The sequence below is a fragment of the Rousettus aegyptiacus genome, unplaced genomic scaffold, assembly GCF_014176215.1.
Source record: "Rousettus aegyptiacus isolate mRouAeg1 unplaced genomic scaffold, mRouAeg1.p scaffold_m13_p_18, whole genome shotgun sequence".
NCBI lineage: Eukaryota > Metazoa > Chordata > Mammalia > Chiroptera > Pteropodidae > Rousettus > Rousettus aegyptiacus.
The window spans coordinates 12,420,964-12,437,298 of record NW_023416293.1 but is presented as its reverse complement, the minus strand read 5'-3'; the positions used below and the strand labels follow the sequence as shown (position 1 = coordinate 12,437,298).

Sequence of the window (16,335 nt, the reverse complement as noted above, 5' to 3'; positions counted from 1 at the left end):
CGGCCCGACGGCTTGGCGCGGCCAGCCGGGCGACTCCTCGCACAAACGCAGCGCACGCCTGCTCCCCGTGATGCCGGCCTCGCTTAGCAGTCTTGCCAAATATAGAATCCAACGCAGTGACTCGAGGAAGTTGTCGCTACGCGTTTCGTGAACTGAAAGCCTTGGTTCAGTAAAAACAATTCCAGTTTCGAAGTCGACGCTCGATCCTTTCTCCTACCGGTTCCTGAATTCCCGAAGCCACAGCCCTCCGATGGCCAGGCCGCGGTTAAACGTCGCGGCGTGAAAGCTGTCCTTTCGGACGCATCACGCAGAGCAGGCCGAGGTCCACGGCATTTCCCGCATTTCCCGCCAGACGCTGTTGCGCACTGCAGCGGTGGGCGGAGTGGAAGGTGTGTCACCTCGCCCTGCTTCCCGCCTCTGCCCCCCTCCCCTCCCCTCCCCTCCCCTCCCCACGGATGTTTCTAGATGACCTTCTGCGAATGCGATTTCCACTGGGGATGTTTCACAGTAGAAATATGCTCTCCCTCGAGGCTTGCTCCTGATGTGTCTAGAGATTTGTTTAATTGGACTCTGTTGAAATCCCACTGGGAAGCATACTTTCGCTGTGAAGTCGCGACGTGTTTAATTTGGGGTCTGAGATAACTATCGGCCCCGGGGGAGGCGGACGGGTAAGGCGACAGCTTCCCTTCTGCAGGGCGGGCCTGGTTAATGAGCGGCTTCTCTGGGCTCCCCTCTGCCCGTTTGCTGGGCAGCGCTCTGCGCGTCTGCACTGGAAAGCAAAGACCGTTCTCCCTCTCTGCAGGGACTCGCACGATCGTGGGGCGCATCTGGTTAAGCTCCTGGGGAAAGTCTCGCTTGTCGTGTTTGATAGTGCTCTCCTGCCAACGTCTGCCCCTCTGCAGCCTGCCGGAGTGATCGCAGGGATTTTTTTTTTTTTTTCACCTCCCTTAATCAGGTTGGTGGCTTAGCCGGTATTGAGCTTTTAGGTGAACAGAGAAGGCGGAGCCCTCACGTGGTGTAGCGTGACCTCCCAAACACACAGAAAGCTTCCCGCGAAAATATTCTTCGGCCCAGACATACGCTGCGTGGAGGGCGTGGCCCACGCTGATCCGCAGGAGGGGGTAACTGTCCCGAAGATACACACCCCCTGTGCGTGCAGCTGGCTGGTAGGTTCTAGAAGGCTCCATGGTCTCATCTCTGTGCTGTTCCTTTAGGAAGCACCCCATCCTGGCTGTGGACCATTCCTGTTTTGACTTTAAGATATGGTACCAGCTCGGGTCGCCCGACCCCCAGGGGCCAGGTTCGCAGTCGGTCTGCAGGTGTCGGTGTGATTCTTTGACAGGAAGAATCATATTTTTTATGAGAATGAAAGCGAAGATCGATGCTGTATTCGTCGGTGCGGGCCGCCGTAGCACAGCGCCGTGGACTGGGCGGCTCAGGCAGCAAGGGGCCCTCCTCTCCCGCAGCTCTGCGGGCCAGCAGTCTGGGCTCAAGGGGACAGGGCGGCAGCGTGGCCACGTTCCGACGAGGCCCCTCTTCCTGGCTCGCGGTCGGCCGCCTTCTCGCTGTGTCCTCGCGCGGTGGAGAGAGAGACTCCGGGTTCACTGGCATCTCCCCATAAGGGCACGGATCTCCTCGTGGGGGCCCCCCGCTCGCGACCTCATCTCAACCCCGTTATCTTCCAGAGGCTCCGTCTCCAAAGGCAGGTTAGGGCCTAGGCGGCTCGGGGTTAGGGCTTTAGTGTGCGAATTTTGTGGGGGACACAGTTTAGTCCGTAGCAGCTACGGAACTGCGTTCTGGGGAAGAAAGGGTCTGAGTTTCCCCCAGGTTTGGGGATACAGGTAAAGTGTGCCCACCTTTCCCCCCGTTTATCTCTCGCTTTTCCTTTCGAACGTGCATCCGCCACTGTTTATGGACTCCCGACCACTCGGGAGCCTCCCACTGAACTTAGAATGAGACCCCGGCTGCGTAACGTGTCTGAGGCCCTCGGCCGACGTGACGTCTGTGACTCCGCCGGTCACCGTCTCCCCTGCCCAGTCATCGCGCCGCACGTTAGGCCTGTCCGAGCTGTCGCGGTCCTCCGGAGTGAGGTTCTCCCTGCCCTCCACTCCTTCCCCGAGCCGGCCAGTCCCTTCTCACCCCTCAGGGGGGCCGCCCCTGTACCCCAATCCAACCAGCCCCCTCCCACGGCACCCGGGGAATGGAGGCCACCGCCCGGCCCTCATCGTAGTGATTACCTCCGTATTCATCACTTTCTGTGTTTACCGTCCAGCTCCTTCTACGGGGCCCTGACCCGGGGGGAGGGAAGGAACGTCCCAAAGTGTTTCTGTAAAAAATTTTTTAGGCGAGGCGACCCTTGGTTGACCTCACAGATTGCATGGACCTTGTCAGCTTACAATCCCTTATTATTATTATTATTATTATTATTATTATTATTATTTTATATCTACAGCACCTGGTCTTCCTAGGTGGTCTCCCATCCAAGTACTAACCAGGCCCGACCCTGCTTAGCTTCTGAGATCGGATGGGATCGGGCTTGTTCGGGGTGGCGTGGCCGCAGACTCCAAAATGTTTGGAAGGCCTTGCTCTTACACGAGAGATTCTAGAAGTGAAAAACTACGTTAATGTAACTGGTGTGTCTCTTAAGAAAACCCAGAGGCTGGAGTTGGGTGTGGGTGATGTGCCTTCCCCCTTGGGAGCCGGCCGGTCTGAGCTACCACAGGTGAAGTTTAGACGGCGAGGGTTCGGGAAACCAGCAGGAAATCTGAACTTGCACGTCGTCAGGAGCCGGGACCTTGAACTTGGCCGTTCTTCTGTCAGGCCTCTTTCCCTCCACATGTCCAGCCTGTATTTTGGCAGGCACGTTTCTTAGGGAAAAGCCATTCGTGCTGTCGAATCCCAAAGCCTTGTCCGGGATGTAAAAGTGACTTTTCCTCCCTGTCATTGGCACGTTTGTTAGAGTGAAACTCTACGTCCAGGCGGATGAGTCCTCAGTGAAAATGAGGCTTCGCAGGCTGGCCTTCCGACAGGCAGTGGGGTCGGGGGAAGGGGACCCCTGGACCCACCCAAAGGAGCCGGAAGTCTCTGGTGGAGGGGTGACTCGGGTACACCCACTGCCCGCCTTCTCGGTGGTTCCAATGAATACCTTTTAGAGTGGGGCGGGGGGACGCAGAGATGGGGGTCTCTGCACTTAACAGGACGCATCGCACGTGTGTGTGTGTGTGGGGGGGGCTTGCTCGCTCTTGCCAACCCATCCCCGACTCTTCAGAAACAGGTCTGAAGATGGTCTATGAACTTATCGAAGGTCGGCCGCCTTCTCGCTGTGTAGGATCCCCCTCCGAAGGGCGCGTGCGACCGAAAGGGAGAGAGAAAGGGAGGGGCACGAGCCGGCTGTGGCCGGTGGGGACGAAGGGCCCTTCTGTAAAGTCACAGTGACTTCTTCAGGGCAACCCGAGGGGGCTGCTGGCTGCGAGAACTCTGGGACCTTCCAGTTGGAATCCTGCTCGCACAGAAGTCAGCTGCTCGTTAAAATAAGGCCACGCTGTGTAATTGTTGTCTTTGTGGAAAATTACATGACTGTCCCCGGCTTTGCTTCTGGTAGTGCTTTCTGTTCTAATGTAAATAAATGAGGTAACAGAGTTAAAGGAACAGGCTGTATTTACACACTTGCGAAGGGTCCTCTCGAGCAATCAGCCCGTGTTGTTCAAATACACACAAGTTAAACTCGCCGGATCCTGAATGCCGGTGACTCAGGAAAGCTTTCGAGTTACTTGGGCTGAAATGTAGCCCTCAGCCCTCCTCTTCACGGCTCTGGAGTGAAGACATTCACTCTCTGGTCATCGCCTGCAGTTCCTGAGCAGGGGAGGCCGGATGCTGTGGGCAGGGCGAGGGTCTGCTAACCTTGAACTAAAGCCTGCCAGGGTCAGCTCCTCTCGGAAGGCATACGATTAAAGCTCAGGTTCAATTTTTGTATATCACAGTTTCTAAATCATTGGACCCGTCTCACTTTTTTGGGGGGTGGGGCGGGGGGGGGGGCAGGTAAATATTTAGACAGGGATTTAAAAAATTACTTCTCTCGAGGGCATTACAAAGATTTTATCCATCAAAGAGGGAAGCACTATATTTTGAGACACGAGAAATAAGAGCCCCCAAAGGTGTTAGTGATCGAAAGTCATCGCAGAAGGACGTAGGACCGAAAACTTAGCTGAAACCACATTGCAAATTGTAAAAGATTAGGAGGCAGCAAAAGTTATTGTTTTTAGCTCTTGGTTTATATTATAGTCAAACATTAGCTTCTTTCCAGAATGCTAGATTTTATAATCTACCAAACTGTTGAGTTGGGAGAGATGACAGATAACTTGAGGGAAACAAAAATAAGTAAGATACCTGAGTTACAACGCTTATACAAGCAATGTCTATTTGGAGTAAGCATCACTTTGTCTAAATTACAATTTTTTGTCCAGCAGGAAATCCAATGAAAGGAATTGATTGTTAACTCAAAAGCCAAGAGATTCTGGTATAAACTTTTCAGGATTTTACTTTTTTCTTTCAGAATATTACTAAATACAGCTTGGTTAGATTAATGAATATTAAATATAAGAACAAGAGTCACCTTTAGCCAGTTGTGGGAAGACAGCTTTGTGAGGAGAATTACTGAGATAATTTCCACCGATGATTTATCACTAGGTAAATCTTCATCTTTTAATTTCTGTAAATTCTTTCCAAAGTGAGATTGTTCACCTGTCTCGGGGTACCTGCCCCAGGGCTCTCATTGGTATTAAACATGTCAACAAAGCACCATCTTCCCGTGACGCACGGCTACGTCCTGTGTGCAGCGGGATCCAGATAAGGCTGTTTCTGTTCTCCCAGAGCCCAGGTGCTGCCCAAGCTGTTCATCTGAATATTCATAAGAAGGAAAATATGAGACGGTGACTGTTAAAAGTGCAGTTCAGTGGCAGAGTTAAGCCGCATGTGTACATACGAGTATCGGAACCAAGGTTTTATATAGTCACCCTGAGAAAAATTCCGAACACCTCAACTAATTGAGGAATTAGAGGTATAGAAGAATAATGTATATATGTATTTCAAGTTAAATATATGTAACTTTTCGATACCAGTTTACATATATACGCCCCCGACACACACACACACACACACACACACACACACACACACACACACAGAGGAAAAAAAAAAAAAAGAAAGAAACAACAGGCCAGAATAGACTCACTTTTGCTAAGCCACATGGCCAAACCAAAACTTCATACTAACCCAATTACAGTTTCAGCCTTTCCCAGAAGTGGAATTTTAAAACCGGTCACTACCAATCGGTCTGCAATTTCCTGATCGATACTAGTAAGTCTGAATGATAAAGCCCATGCCCCTCCCTCCCCCACACCCCACCCCAGAATAGATTCTCTGGGCTAAAAATATCGCTATCTTTTCTTTTTCTAAGAACCCCCCAGCCACACCCTTCCAGCTGTTAGTCAGTCTGCCCAATTCATGAATCACTTAACAGAGCCAGTTAGATCTTTAAATTTATCCGGTTGGATTTTGTTAACAGATTTATATATCATCTATATAATTTATGATATATAATTTTTATATATTTCTACATATCTACATATCTATGTAGACATACAGCTATCTATCTTTCTATATCTAGAAAGAAAGATAGATGATGGATGGATGGATGGATAGATAGATAGATAGATAGATAGACAGACGATAGACAGACTACCAGGAAATTGGCCAGGGAAGCGTTTGTGGCTATTCGATAAGTGTGGATGTCTTTGTTTTCTCTTCGAGTCTGTTGGAATCTTAGGACATAAGTAATAAACACGACGAGGTTTTCCGCGAAGGCCACCGGAGACCCGGCCCCTGCTCCGCGCGACGCTTCCCCCTGCCTCGTGCAGGGCACCTCTGCCCCTGATCAGCGGTTGGTGTCCAAACAGGCCCGCGGGGGTTCGGTGCCTTCTAAAGACGCCGGGCGGAGCGTTCCACCCACAGTCGCTTTGACTCGTTACCGCAGACCCAAGGGTGGCGCAGCCGGGCCTCGGATAACCGTTGCCGCTGGTCCAAGCCGTGGGCCGTAATGTTGATGTTACGCGTAGCAACTTCTTCACTCGTGTTCGCATCACGCAGCCGCTTAGCGGCGGGAGCCCGGAGTCTGGCTCCAGAGTCTCGGTTCCTAGTACCATTCTATCTCACGGACGAGTCGCCCAGGAAGCAGAACTAGGTGACGGAAAGGGGTGACCGATGTGCTCGCGTGGAGCTTCTTTCTCGAGGAGCTTTCGGTCGCCCCCACCTTTCTCTGGGCGTTGATTCTGTTTACTGACCTTCGCTGAGCGTTTTCCTTACAATTCCGGAAAGTGCTCGCTGTCCAGCTCGGCGTGAAAGCCAAACGCGTGTGCACAGAGGTGCGGTCCCTCTTCACACGTGGGAGCCTCCTGCTGGCGGGGTCCGCGTGCCGATGGGGGCCCTTCAGCTCCCGCCCAGAGCGTCGCGTCTGAATCACCCCTCCGGGGCTTTTCCTGCTTCCAAGGCGGCAGCAGCCGGCCCGCGGCTACAACGCGAGGTTCCTCCCCAAAACCGAGGGCTTTGGTGGGACTGCGTCTAGCTGAGGTCCTGGCAGGAGGCATGCGGGGAGTCGTGTGTCCCTGCGCGTCTCGCCAGGGCGCTGGGTGTCCTCCCGCGCCATTCGGCATCCTCGTGCTGGCCGTACTCATCCCGGCGGGGAACCCGGTCTGGAGATGAGGGTTGGCGATGCGATGTCCCCAGGAGTGTCGCTTGTGCCCCGAAAAAGTCCTCACTGATGATGACAAGCGGCCGTGTGCGGGGGGGAGACGGCTCGGCCTGGTGGGGGGACCCAGCGCACGGGGGCGGGGAGGGAGGGGAGCGATTTTATTTGGAACGCTCAGTGCTCCCCTGGAAAACCCAGGACCCCAAAGGCCGGCAGCCGTTCCGGGCACAGGCCGGGCACAGGCAGGCACGTCTGCTTGCTGAGGAAGCACGCGGGGCTGTCGCTCTCTTTATGATAAAAGCGTGGTATTCAAACTCTAAAACTGCTCAAATACTTTGGTTCCTAGTTTTTGTTTTGTTTTGTTTTAATTTTAAGGGGAAAAACTCTAGAACATCATTAGCTCACTTATTTAGAGTCTGTCTATGAAGCAGATATATTTTTTAGATTTTTTAAGTGGTGGTTTCCCAAAGTGATGGGGAAAAACGTGCTTCGATATGTGCTAGATACTGTTTCAAAGTACTTTACTCGCATTAATCAGTGTGACCCTCAAAGCGGCAGTGTGAGGGAGGGACGGTTGTCATCCGCGTTTTACATGTGGGGAAACTGAGGAACTAGGCGGTAAGAAACGCGGGGGCTCACCGCTGGCGTTCGGGATTCTGGCCTCCGAGTCACTGCACCCAACGCAGGGGTCTGACGGAGCAGCGGGGGGCAAGGGCCCCGTGGTGACGTGCGGGTAACGCAACGTTACTTCTCGAGCGCGTGGTCACATGCACACCGGCTTCCTGCGCCCCGGCTCTACGCGTCGGTGCCGCTGAGCCCACGTCACAGGTCGGCACACTGAGGCCGAACGCGGGAAAGCGACCTGCGCCAGCCCTCGCGCCCCCGGTGAGGCAGGACCACGACTGCGGCCTGGGTCTGTGCCCCGCCCCCCGCCCCGGCCGTCTCGCCGCAGCCTCCCCTGCCGCTGTGGTCACCACATCGCGAGGTTCTGCTGTCCTAATAACCAGCGCGAGCTAATCACAGCTCCTCACTATGCGAGCGGTCAGCTCAGCCTCCCGGGGTCCGTGATGGGGTCAGGCCGGGGTGGGGGGGACGCCTGGGGGAGGAAACCACACCAGCCCCCTCCTTTCCTGCCCCCCATCCCCGGGCCTGAGAAGACGCCCTTCCCGCCGCCAGCTTCTCTCTGAAGGCCCGGCCCCGGGGGAGGGGGCTTCGACTGCAGTGTGCCCGGCCCTTCCTGACCGCTCCTGCCGAAGCCGCCCGGCCGGCCCGCCGTGTCTTCACACCCTTTACTGAGAATTTTCCTGTCCAGCTGATAGGTGCGAGTGACAATTTTTCCTTTTCTATTCACTGTCTCCAGATATTCTGTGAGCCGGGTCCCCACGCGGCTTAGACGCACAATGTACACAGAACTTTGCATGCGAGCCCCTCCCGCGACTCAGAGCATGCTGTGTCTGTCTGTCTCAGCGTCTCGCCCCTCCCCCTTTTCCCCAGAGGGGTCCCCCCCCTACCCCATTAGGCAAATGGAAGTCCCATGCCACCTGTTGGCATTACATCATTGCCTCCCGAGAACACAGTTGTACCAAAGACCTTAACAAAGTAGTTCTTCTTGCATTGTTTGCACTCAAAGAGCTGATATCATGCCAACTGACGTCATTGTGTGTCTTTGTGTAACTGCTATGGCAACTGGCAGGTGGGGAGCCTCCAGCTGATGTCATCGGGGAGGGAGGTGTGGACGCAGAATTTTAAAAAGCTGCACGCCGCTTGCTTCTGTGTGTGGGGTTTTCTGGCATACGCTTTTTTTTTTTTTTTTTTTTTAACTAGCTGCTTTTAAGACAAATTACAGTTTGCATCCCCTAAGTGAGGACAGAGAGCGGTTTTTTTTCCTCTCCCTCGCCCCCTAGAAACTTCTTTTGTGTTTGTTTTGTTTTCTTTTCCTCCCATGTTATATGGAAAAGTGTAGCAACTGCCTCTTTCTTAGGGGAAAAAAGTGAATTAGGTTCCCATCACCGAGTCCGTGTGGAGCTGTTGACTTGAATTTTATGGAGGCCAAGCCAAGCAGATTTTAAAATACGTCTTTAGAATCTCTTTTGTGGAGCTCGCGATGGTAACAGTGGGTAATTTCTTTCGTTCTTTTTTTTAAGTATTCGGTAGTGAAGTTTCTCGAGTTTTCCAGGTCTTCCGTCTACTTGAAAAATAATCTCTTTGGGCCCAGACGAACTTTCTCAAAAATCATGATTTCATAGCAGAAGAAATTAACAATGAGTAAGTGTAGCATTTAATTCTAAAAATCAATTAAAATAAATTAATAGCTTTTTTTATTTTCTTTCAAAACTCAAAGATAGGTTTTGATGGTTACGGATGAGTGAAGGCTCATACTGTTACCCCTTGGAACATTCTTGGGGCCGTCTCTGGACCTTAAACTACGACTTCCTTCGTTCCCATGGCCAGCTCGGTGTGCATTGGCCATGAATAGCCCTGACCGTCTAGGCCCCAGTCTGGAGTTTCCCATCGTGGTCACTAAAGATGAGACTCAAAATAGAGAAGGACGTTTGTTAAGTTCAGGATCTAGAGGACGATGGACTTCCTGCCCTTGCTTCAACACAGGCGTATCCTATTCACACTTTCGTTTTCTGTCTTCTCTCCTGAAAAAGTGTCAGGCATACATCTGAGGAGGTGGATGTCGTGTCCTGGTGGCTTTCAGCTTAGGGGAGATCTCCGACCTGCCCTTGTTTTCAAGAGTGTATGTATTTCTGTTTGATCCGAATTAGTGCTAATTCGGTGAATAACGTCAATCCAGAGTTCATGGCCATTACTTGTATTTTGTATAATTGGACCCTCATAATAATAATCCCTTGGGCTTATCCTTGTGTGCGATGCATCTAACAAACTATAATCCATAAATTTCCTAACAAACAAGTGTTCTTTTTGGCATGGTCCTTCAGCTCTTGATCACATGTATGGCGAAGGGTTTTTAGTTGACCTTTTCATTGAATATTTAACGGAAACATTTTCTTTGTTTTCATGCTTTTTCGCAACTTTGATGGTTATGTAAGATTTCATTGGCTGACTACATTAAGTCTTCCCTGAATTTCTTTTGAACGTGGCCTTTCCTGTAAAACGAATGTCTTTACGCGTCTAGCAGAACATCTTCTTCAGACACGTTCTCAGAAGTGACCCTGTGCTGGCTGACGGCGAGGTTTGCATTTTTAAAATGGGGGAACGTGTGCAATTTTAAGCTTTTCTTTTTACACTAGACCCGTGAGGTTTAGGAGGCAGGGCCTTAAGCTGGGAGGTGTGTGTTCAGGGGTCTGCTGAGGTTTCCGATGCGTTTACGTCGGCCCAGTCCTCGGCAGGGAGGCCGCGAGGATCTGGGCTGCTCTCAGATGGTGCCTTCCCAGAAGTCAGAGATGGATGCATTTTTGACTTTTCCAAGCATTTCTCCTGCCTCCACCTGTGGCCCGTTACATAAACAATATTAACCGAAATAGCAAGTCCTTGCCGAGTGACACTGTGCCCCAGGCACCGCGCCAAGAACCTTTCGTGTCTGCGATCGCTCCAGACTCCCGATCACAGTCACGGGGTGGAGGCCGTGGGGAAACTGAGGCACAGAGCGAGCAATTAACTTCCGCAGGTCACAGAGCCAGGCAGTGGTGGGACTGGGGTGACCTGGGTCTTCTAAGACGCCCGCTCCTAGCCGCTCTGCTGTGCTGGGAGCGCAGCTGTCACCCGGCGAGCTGAGCCCGTTCAGGGCGCAAGGCGCACCCCTGCCTGGCCAGAATGCTGGCAGAAGCCCCCCACCCGAGGAGGGCATCTGCGCCTTCCGCGGCTCCCAGGGCACCAGGTCCTATGTAGGCCACCGAGCACGCGGCTCTCTGAGGCCGATCAGATCTGCTGCCGACGAGACTGCCGGATGCCACACGGCCGCTTTCCAGGGGAACATGCCCCAGTTCGTGTGAAGATCACGTTTTCCAAGGACCGCACGCAGCGACCGCCTCCGAGGCGCGTCCCGGGGCCCCGAACGGGCTTTCGTTTTTATTTCGATTTCCTTTAATGGTAGTAATGATCAGTGTATGTTATATATAGAGATCAGCATCGGCCGGGACGCACACATCCCCGGGGGGAGGGCGGTCGCCGCCGGCCCCGGGGGGTGCAGGTGGCGTCACTCCACGCGCCGTGTTCTCGTTCCAGGCGGACTCAGCAGCTTCAAGCAGAACCATGAAAACCTCTGCGACAACTCCCTGCAGCTGCAGGAGTGCAGGGAGGCGGGGGGCGGCGCCTCGGCCCCCGCCACCCCCGACGTCGAGAGCGCCGAGCTGACGCCCATCCTGCCCTTCCTGTACCTCGGCAACGAGCAGGACGCCCAGGACCTGGACGCCATGCAGCGGCTGAACATCGGCTACGTCATCAACGTCACCACGCACCTGCCGCTCTTCCACTACGAGAAAGGGCTGCTCAGCTACAAGCGGCTGCCGGCCACCGACAGCAACAAGCAGAACCTGCGGCAGTACTTCGAGGAGGCCTTCGAGTTCATCGGTGAGTCTCTCCCACGGGCGGGGCTCCGCTCCGGCCCTGGCGTCGCGGTCAAGGTCGAGGTTAAGGTCTGGGATGCAGAGAGAGCTGCTCGGGAGGTTGTCCGGGCTCTGCTGTGGCCCGAGTCTTCTGCTAAGTCGTGACCCACCGAGCGTCCCGGAGCCCATCGGGATAGACACCGAAGGACGGGCGTTGGGTCTGGTCGGCCTCCTTCCAGCTAGAGATCCGCATCCCCGGAGTCCTCAGCGGGGAGGTGGCAGGCGGTGGCAGCGCGGCATGAGAGGGTCGACAGAGAGTCAGGAGCCGGGCTGCGGCTTTCTGGCCGGCCGCCGCCCCCGGGCACTGTGCAGGACACAAAACAGTGACCGGAGTGCCCCCTCCAGACGTGGCCGCCTCCCCACCGTGAGCCCGGTGATGGGTCTGCAGTCGGTGTGGCCTCGCCGCGTGAGGCCGGGGCGCAGGTCGCGTGGCATAGGGGCAGCTTCGCTCGGCACGGAGGGCGGAGGGCGGAGGGCGGAGGGCAGCGAGCAGGCGGGGCGACGTGCTTTTCCCTCCACCTGCCGTGTCTGGTTCCTCGGCTTCGGGTGGCAAAGGGCAGGGCTGTGAGTACAAGTGAGGTGCTACTGCATTTCCTTGGGGGGCCGACCCCAGACTCAGCGGAGCCGGACACCTCGGGTCGTGGAGACCGAGCAGTTCCCATGGGCAGGCTTTGGCCTCCAGGAGGAAGCAGTGGCCAGCCTGACCCTAACTGTGACTTTCACATTTTGCTTCCGTAGCCTTAGGCTGTTTGTAAGGCTCAAATTTTCCTTCGGGGACCACCCGGCACCTAGCGGGTACGCCACAGTTTTTTTAAATGACTCCAACCACAAAGGGTGACCCAGTACTTTTCCCAAAGATTGCAGCAAGTTGCTGCTGGCCTCTGTCCCAGGGAGAATGCACTCGTGTTTGGTGCCCTTTTATTAGGAAAAAAAAATGCCTTGGGTTGGACAGCCATTGGGCGGGTGGGTTTGCCGTAGAGTTGGCAGCTCTGCTCACCTTGGCCGGCTCTTTTCCTTGCTCATGGTGCCTTCAATGCACAGCTGTGGAATATTCTGTCTGGAAGGAAATTCTGAGTGGTCACTGAACTCAGATGAGTAAAGTGACTTCTCTAAGGTCATAGGGATTTCAGTGCCAGGGAAGGGACCAGAACCCAGGGCCCTCGGCCCTAAGGCCAGGGGCCTTTCTACAGGACGCTGCAGGCAGTGTTTACAGTGCTGGAGACACTTGTGGGTGCAAAGGTACCTTGCATTCTTGAGCCCTGAGGAAGAAATATTTGTCACCAAGTAGATGAGGAACTTCCTGGTTGGTACATAGCTGTTATGGTTACAATTTCTCTGACTTAATTCCAGTTGAGGGAAGTTAGGAAATTTTCCATTTGGTGAGTAGCATATGATATGCTTGTTTTAAGAGGATTTCAATTAAAGCACCCACATTCTTTATAGGTTATTTGGGCTTACCTGCTTTTTTTTTAAGATGGAAAAGAAAACAAATAGCAAATTGCATTTAACCTGGGAAACAAGTCAGCGTCGCAGTCTGCCTAGGCACAGTTTTGTTTTCGTTGTTATTATCACTGAATAAACTAAAATCTTAATGTCTTGCTTTAGGGAAAACACAGCAGGTTTTCTAAACATAAAAACATTCACTAAGAGTCTAATATAAACCAAGCAGAGTCTAGTTTTAGTGTTTAATAACAATGCCAGTTTATTTATTTCTGAATCAAGCGATACTACCCCCGTGTTCCCTGCGCCTGGCTAGTTAGTCTTATTCGCACTATTCACACAGGGATTTAGGGGAGTCACGTGACACACAAGGTCGCTCACCCAGTGCGTGCTGCGACCAGCGGTCACAGGTAGCGTTTTGCAGCTCATCATGCTTCTCAGCCTTGGGGTGGCAGTGGTTCACACGTGTGTGCCGAAGAGGAGAAATTGAAAAAGGGAGATATTTATAAAAACCACTGTTGTCTATGAGAAGTAAGCGTAATCTGTGGATTTTTAAGATGAGAATTTGCATGATGTTTGTTTTTCCTGGCCGCCTGGTAGGCAGCCCAAAGAAGTAGCTTAAGTTAAGTCTTCATTCTCCTCCCCCTGGGTCTCTTCCTTACTCTCCATCTAACAGGGGGCATTCCTGCCAGGGTGCCTTTCAGTTTAGAAGTATTATTGACAATCCTTTCGGGCGGGACCCACAAGCTATTCTCTTGAGCTTTTAATATAGCTGAAAACTTATATAAAATATCGCGTCTTTCAGTTGCTCTGGATCCTGAGCCCTGGCTGGGATCCCTCGGTCCTTCTCGTTGCCCGGTGGGAACGGCACACGTGGTCTCAGGGCGGTTGAGCAGCTGTGGGTGTTGCCCTACGCCTGGGTACCACAAGTCTTCAGCTAACTTTGCAACGATAGGGTGTTCTGGTGAGAAGCTGAACATAGTAACTTTCTAGTTGAGTTTTGTTCCTTTAACCTTGGTCAGAGTTTAGTCAGAATGAAATTCTTATTCATTCGATACCAGTTTCCGTACAGAGCAATTCTCTAGCATAAAGAAAGAGCTGTTTTGTTTTTTTTCTTCCGTCACAGATAGGCAAGACATTATTAATAACTCTAGCTTTGGCAAGTCGCACAGTCTTGCAGTTGGAATTATAATTCTTAATTGGAAGCGTCTATTTAATCAGTAGCTCGCTCAACATGGACGTTCATTGTGCCATGGCTCTACCTGCAGTCAGCCCCCACCACCTGTGAAGCAAACTGATGCTACAGATGATTCCTTCACCTAGCCATCTCTTTAAATGTAGAAATGAGCCTTCTTATTCATGCCAGAATTGCTTTTCGCTGGTCTGGAGGTTGTGACATAAACCTACTAGTTGATTAACTAGTAAATGATACTTGGGGTTAAAACCATTTCGATTTATTCTTGCTCTCCAAAATGCGGTGTGGTCAAGTTCAGATCAAAGTTAACCTCTCTCCTTCTCTCCGTCTCTCTTTTCTCCCGTGGTACAGAGGAAGCTCACCAGTGCGGGAAGGGCCTCCTCATCCACTGTCAGGCTGGGGTGTCCCGCTCGGCCACCATCGTCATCGCTTACCTGATGAAGCACACTCGGATGACCATGACTGACGCTTATAAATTTGTCAAAGGCAAACGACCAATTATTTCCCCAAACCTCAACTTCATGGGGCAGTTGCTAGAGTTTGAGGAAGACCTGAATAACGGGGTGACACCGCGGATCCTTACACCAAAGCTGATGGGCGTGGAGACGGTCGTGTGACAGCGGTCTGTCTGTCTGGGAAGGAGTCTTGTTCTCCATTCAGAGGCAAAGAGGAAGGAGAACGGATTCTTTCTTTTCTTTTTCTTTTCTTTCTTTCTTTTTTTAGACGGGGTAAAGTTTGTGAATGGAAACAAACTCATTTAAAAACTTTTTATTTTTAACAAGTGTGAGAAGAATTTAACTTTTGTTGCCCATTGAGATTTACTTCCCAAGAACTGAAAAAGCGGGAGGCTGAGGAAGTCATTTTTTTTAAAAGCCAACAATAAACATATAATAAAACTGGCCTTTCTTCCCCTTTTCCTTTGAAGCTATTTGTAGCGTTTATGATGAACTAGTCTGTGCAGGACCATAGACCGAAGATACTACACTTTAAACCGATTAAAAAGAACCAAAAGTAAGTACAAAAGACATTGAATTGTGAAGACCTGGGGTCCGCCTGGGCCGTCGATGTGGAAAGCAGAGACCCTCCCCCCACCCCCCCGAACCAAGCCCTGTCGTGTTCACAGCTGCAGAGAGATGATCAGAGCGAAATGGTTTAAGACGCTTCACATTTTCGAAAGAGACAACGGATACTGTTGATTTTGTGTGTTTTTACTCTGAATTATTACATTTTTTTCTCCTCTCTGGGTTGAAGAGATTTTTATTTTTATTTTTTTTGAAATAGCAAGGTACTGACCATTCTACCATATGCCTTCGTGGGTTTCTTGTACAAATAATCTGGTGTTTTGGGCGTGCAAGTGAGTTAGAGTTGGCAGCCGAATGACAAATAGTGCAAATTTGCCAGCTTGGAGATAGAAAGGAATTAAAACCAGTTACTTTCCTTCCCGCCTTTTTCCTTTGTTTACTTTTTTTTGGGGGGGAGGGGGAGATTTGATTCTGGTTACAGTGCCATAAACCTTGTTACATATGTATATCAGAATGTAAAAAAAAAGACAAAAATTTATTTAAAAATATTTTTCGCAAAAAAAAAAAAACTGGGTGTGTTTCTGTTGATTGTGTAAAAATTTATTTTCATTATATAAATGAAACTCATCTTGGGACGTGTCTTTTTTCCTTCTCTTTTCCTTCATTCCGGTTCAAGCATCTCTTCCCTGGGGTAACTCGTTTATTTCTAACTAGGGAAAGAGAGGAGCAGAGAGAATGGCCCCAGGATCCGTCTGCCCGGTTATCAGGCCCTCTGTCCTCACAGCTCCGCCATCTGCTTCTGCACATTGCGATCGCTCTTAGGGAGGAGAAGCTTCGGGGAAAGTCGCGGGAGAGGAGTCGGGGTCTTTACGCCACCAGCCTCCGAGCGTCGGTGATCAGTCAGGTCCCCGCCAGACTGACCGGTTAGAATTCCACGATCTCCTCAGTGGCTAGTTGATAAGTATTTGTAACCATCTGCCATTCCGGGCTCTGGACGGCCACCCCCACCCCTCCGCTGCCAATTGCTCACTTGACATGCTTGGTAACGTTAGCCATGTGGTGGGAGCTGCAGCAAATCGCTGTCACTTACGCTTCCGCCGTCAAACTGAAGTCGACTTCGCTGGCGCAGCTTGCCCAGCCCACTTGGATAAGGCGTGGCTGGTATTCCGTGGGTCGGACCCATGCGAGGGGGGAGGAACACAGTCCAGACGTTTTCTACCTTTTATGAAAATAGATGTCTAGAGAGGCGTGGCCGCGGGGCATGCTCACAGCAAACCGAGATCTGCTTGAGGCAAGTAAAAGAATTAAAGAAGCCTGGTGTGTCCAAATCTGTACGATTTTGTTTGATACCATTTTGTGACATTG

General features: G+C 51.7%; 1 protein-coding gene and 1 pseudogene across 1 annotated transcript in view; one reads left to right on the top strand and one right to left on the bottom strand.

Moving 5' to 3' along the window:
- DUSP10 (dual specificity phosphatase 10) overlaps window positions 1-15,539 on the top strand; it is a 35,621-nt gene extending 20,082 nt beyond the window's left edge. Inside the window, exons 3-4 of the mRNA XM_016165071.2 lie at window positions 10,934-11,278; window positions 14,300-15,539. Of these exons, the coding sequence (XP_016020557.2) occupies window positions 10,934-11,278; window positions 14,300-14,565 (611 nt within the window). The 3' untranslated portion in view covers window positions 14,566-15,539. The remainder of the gene's footprint in view (window positions 1-10,933; window positions 11,279-14,299) is intronic.
- Window positions 2,444-2,562, bottom strand: LOC118613502 (annotated as a pseudogene).
- Window positions 15,540-16,335: the final 796 nt, after the last annotated feature.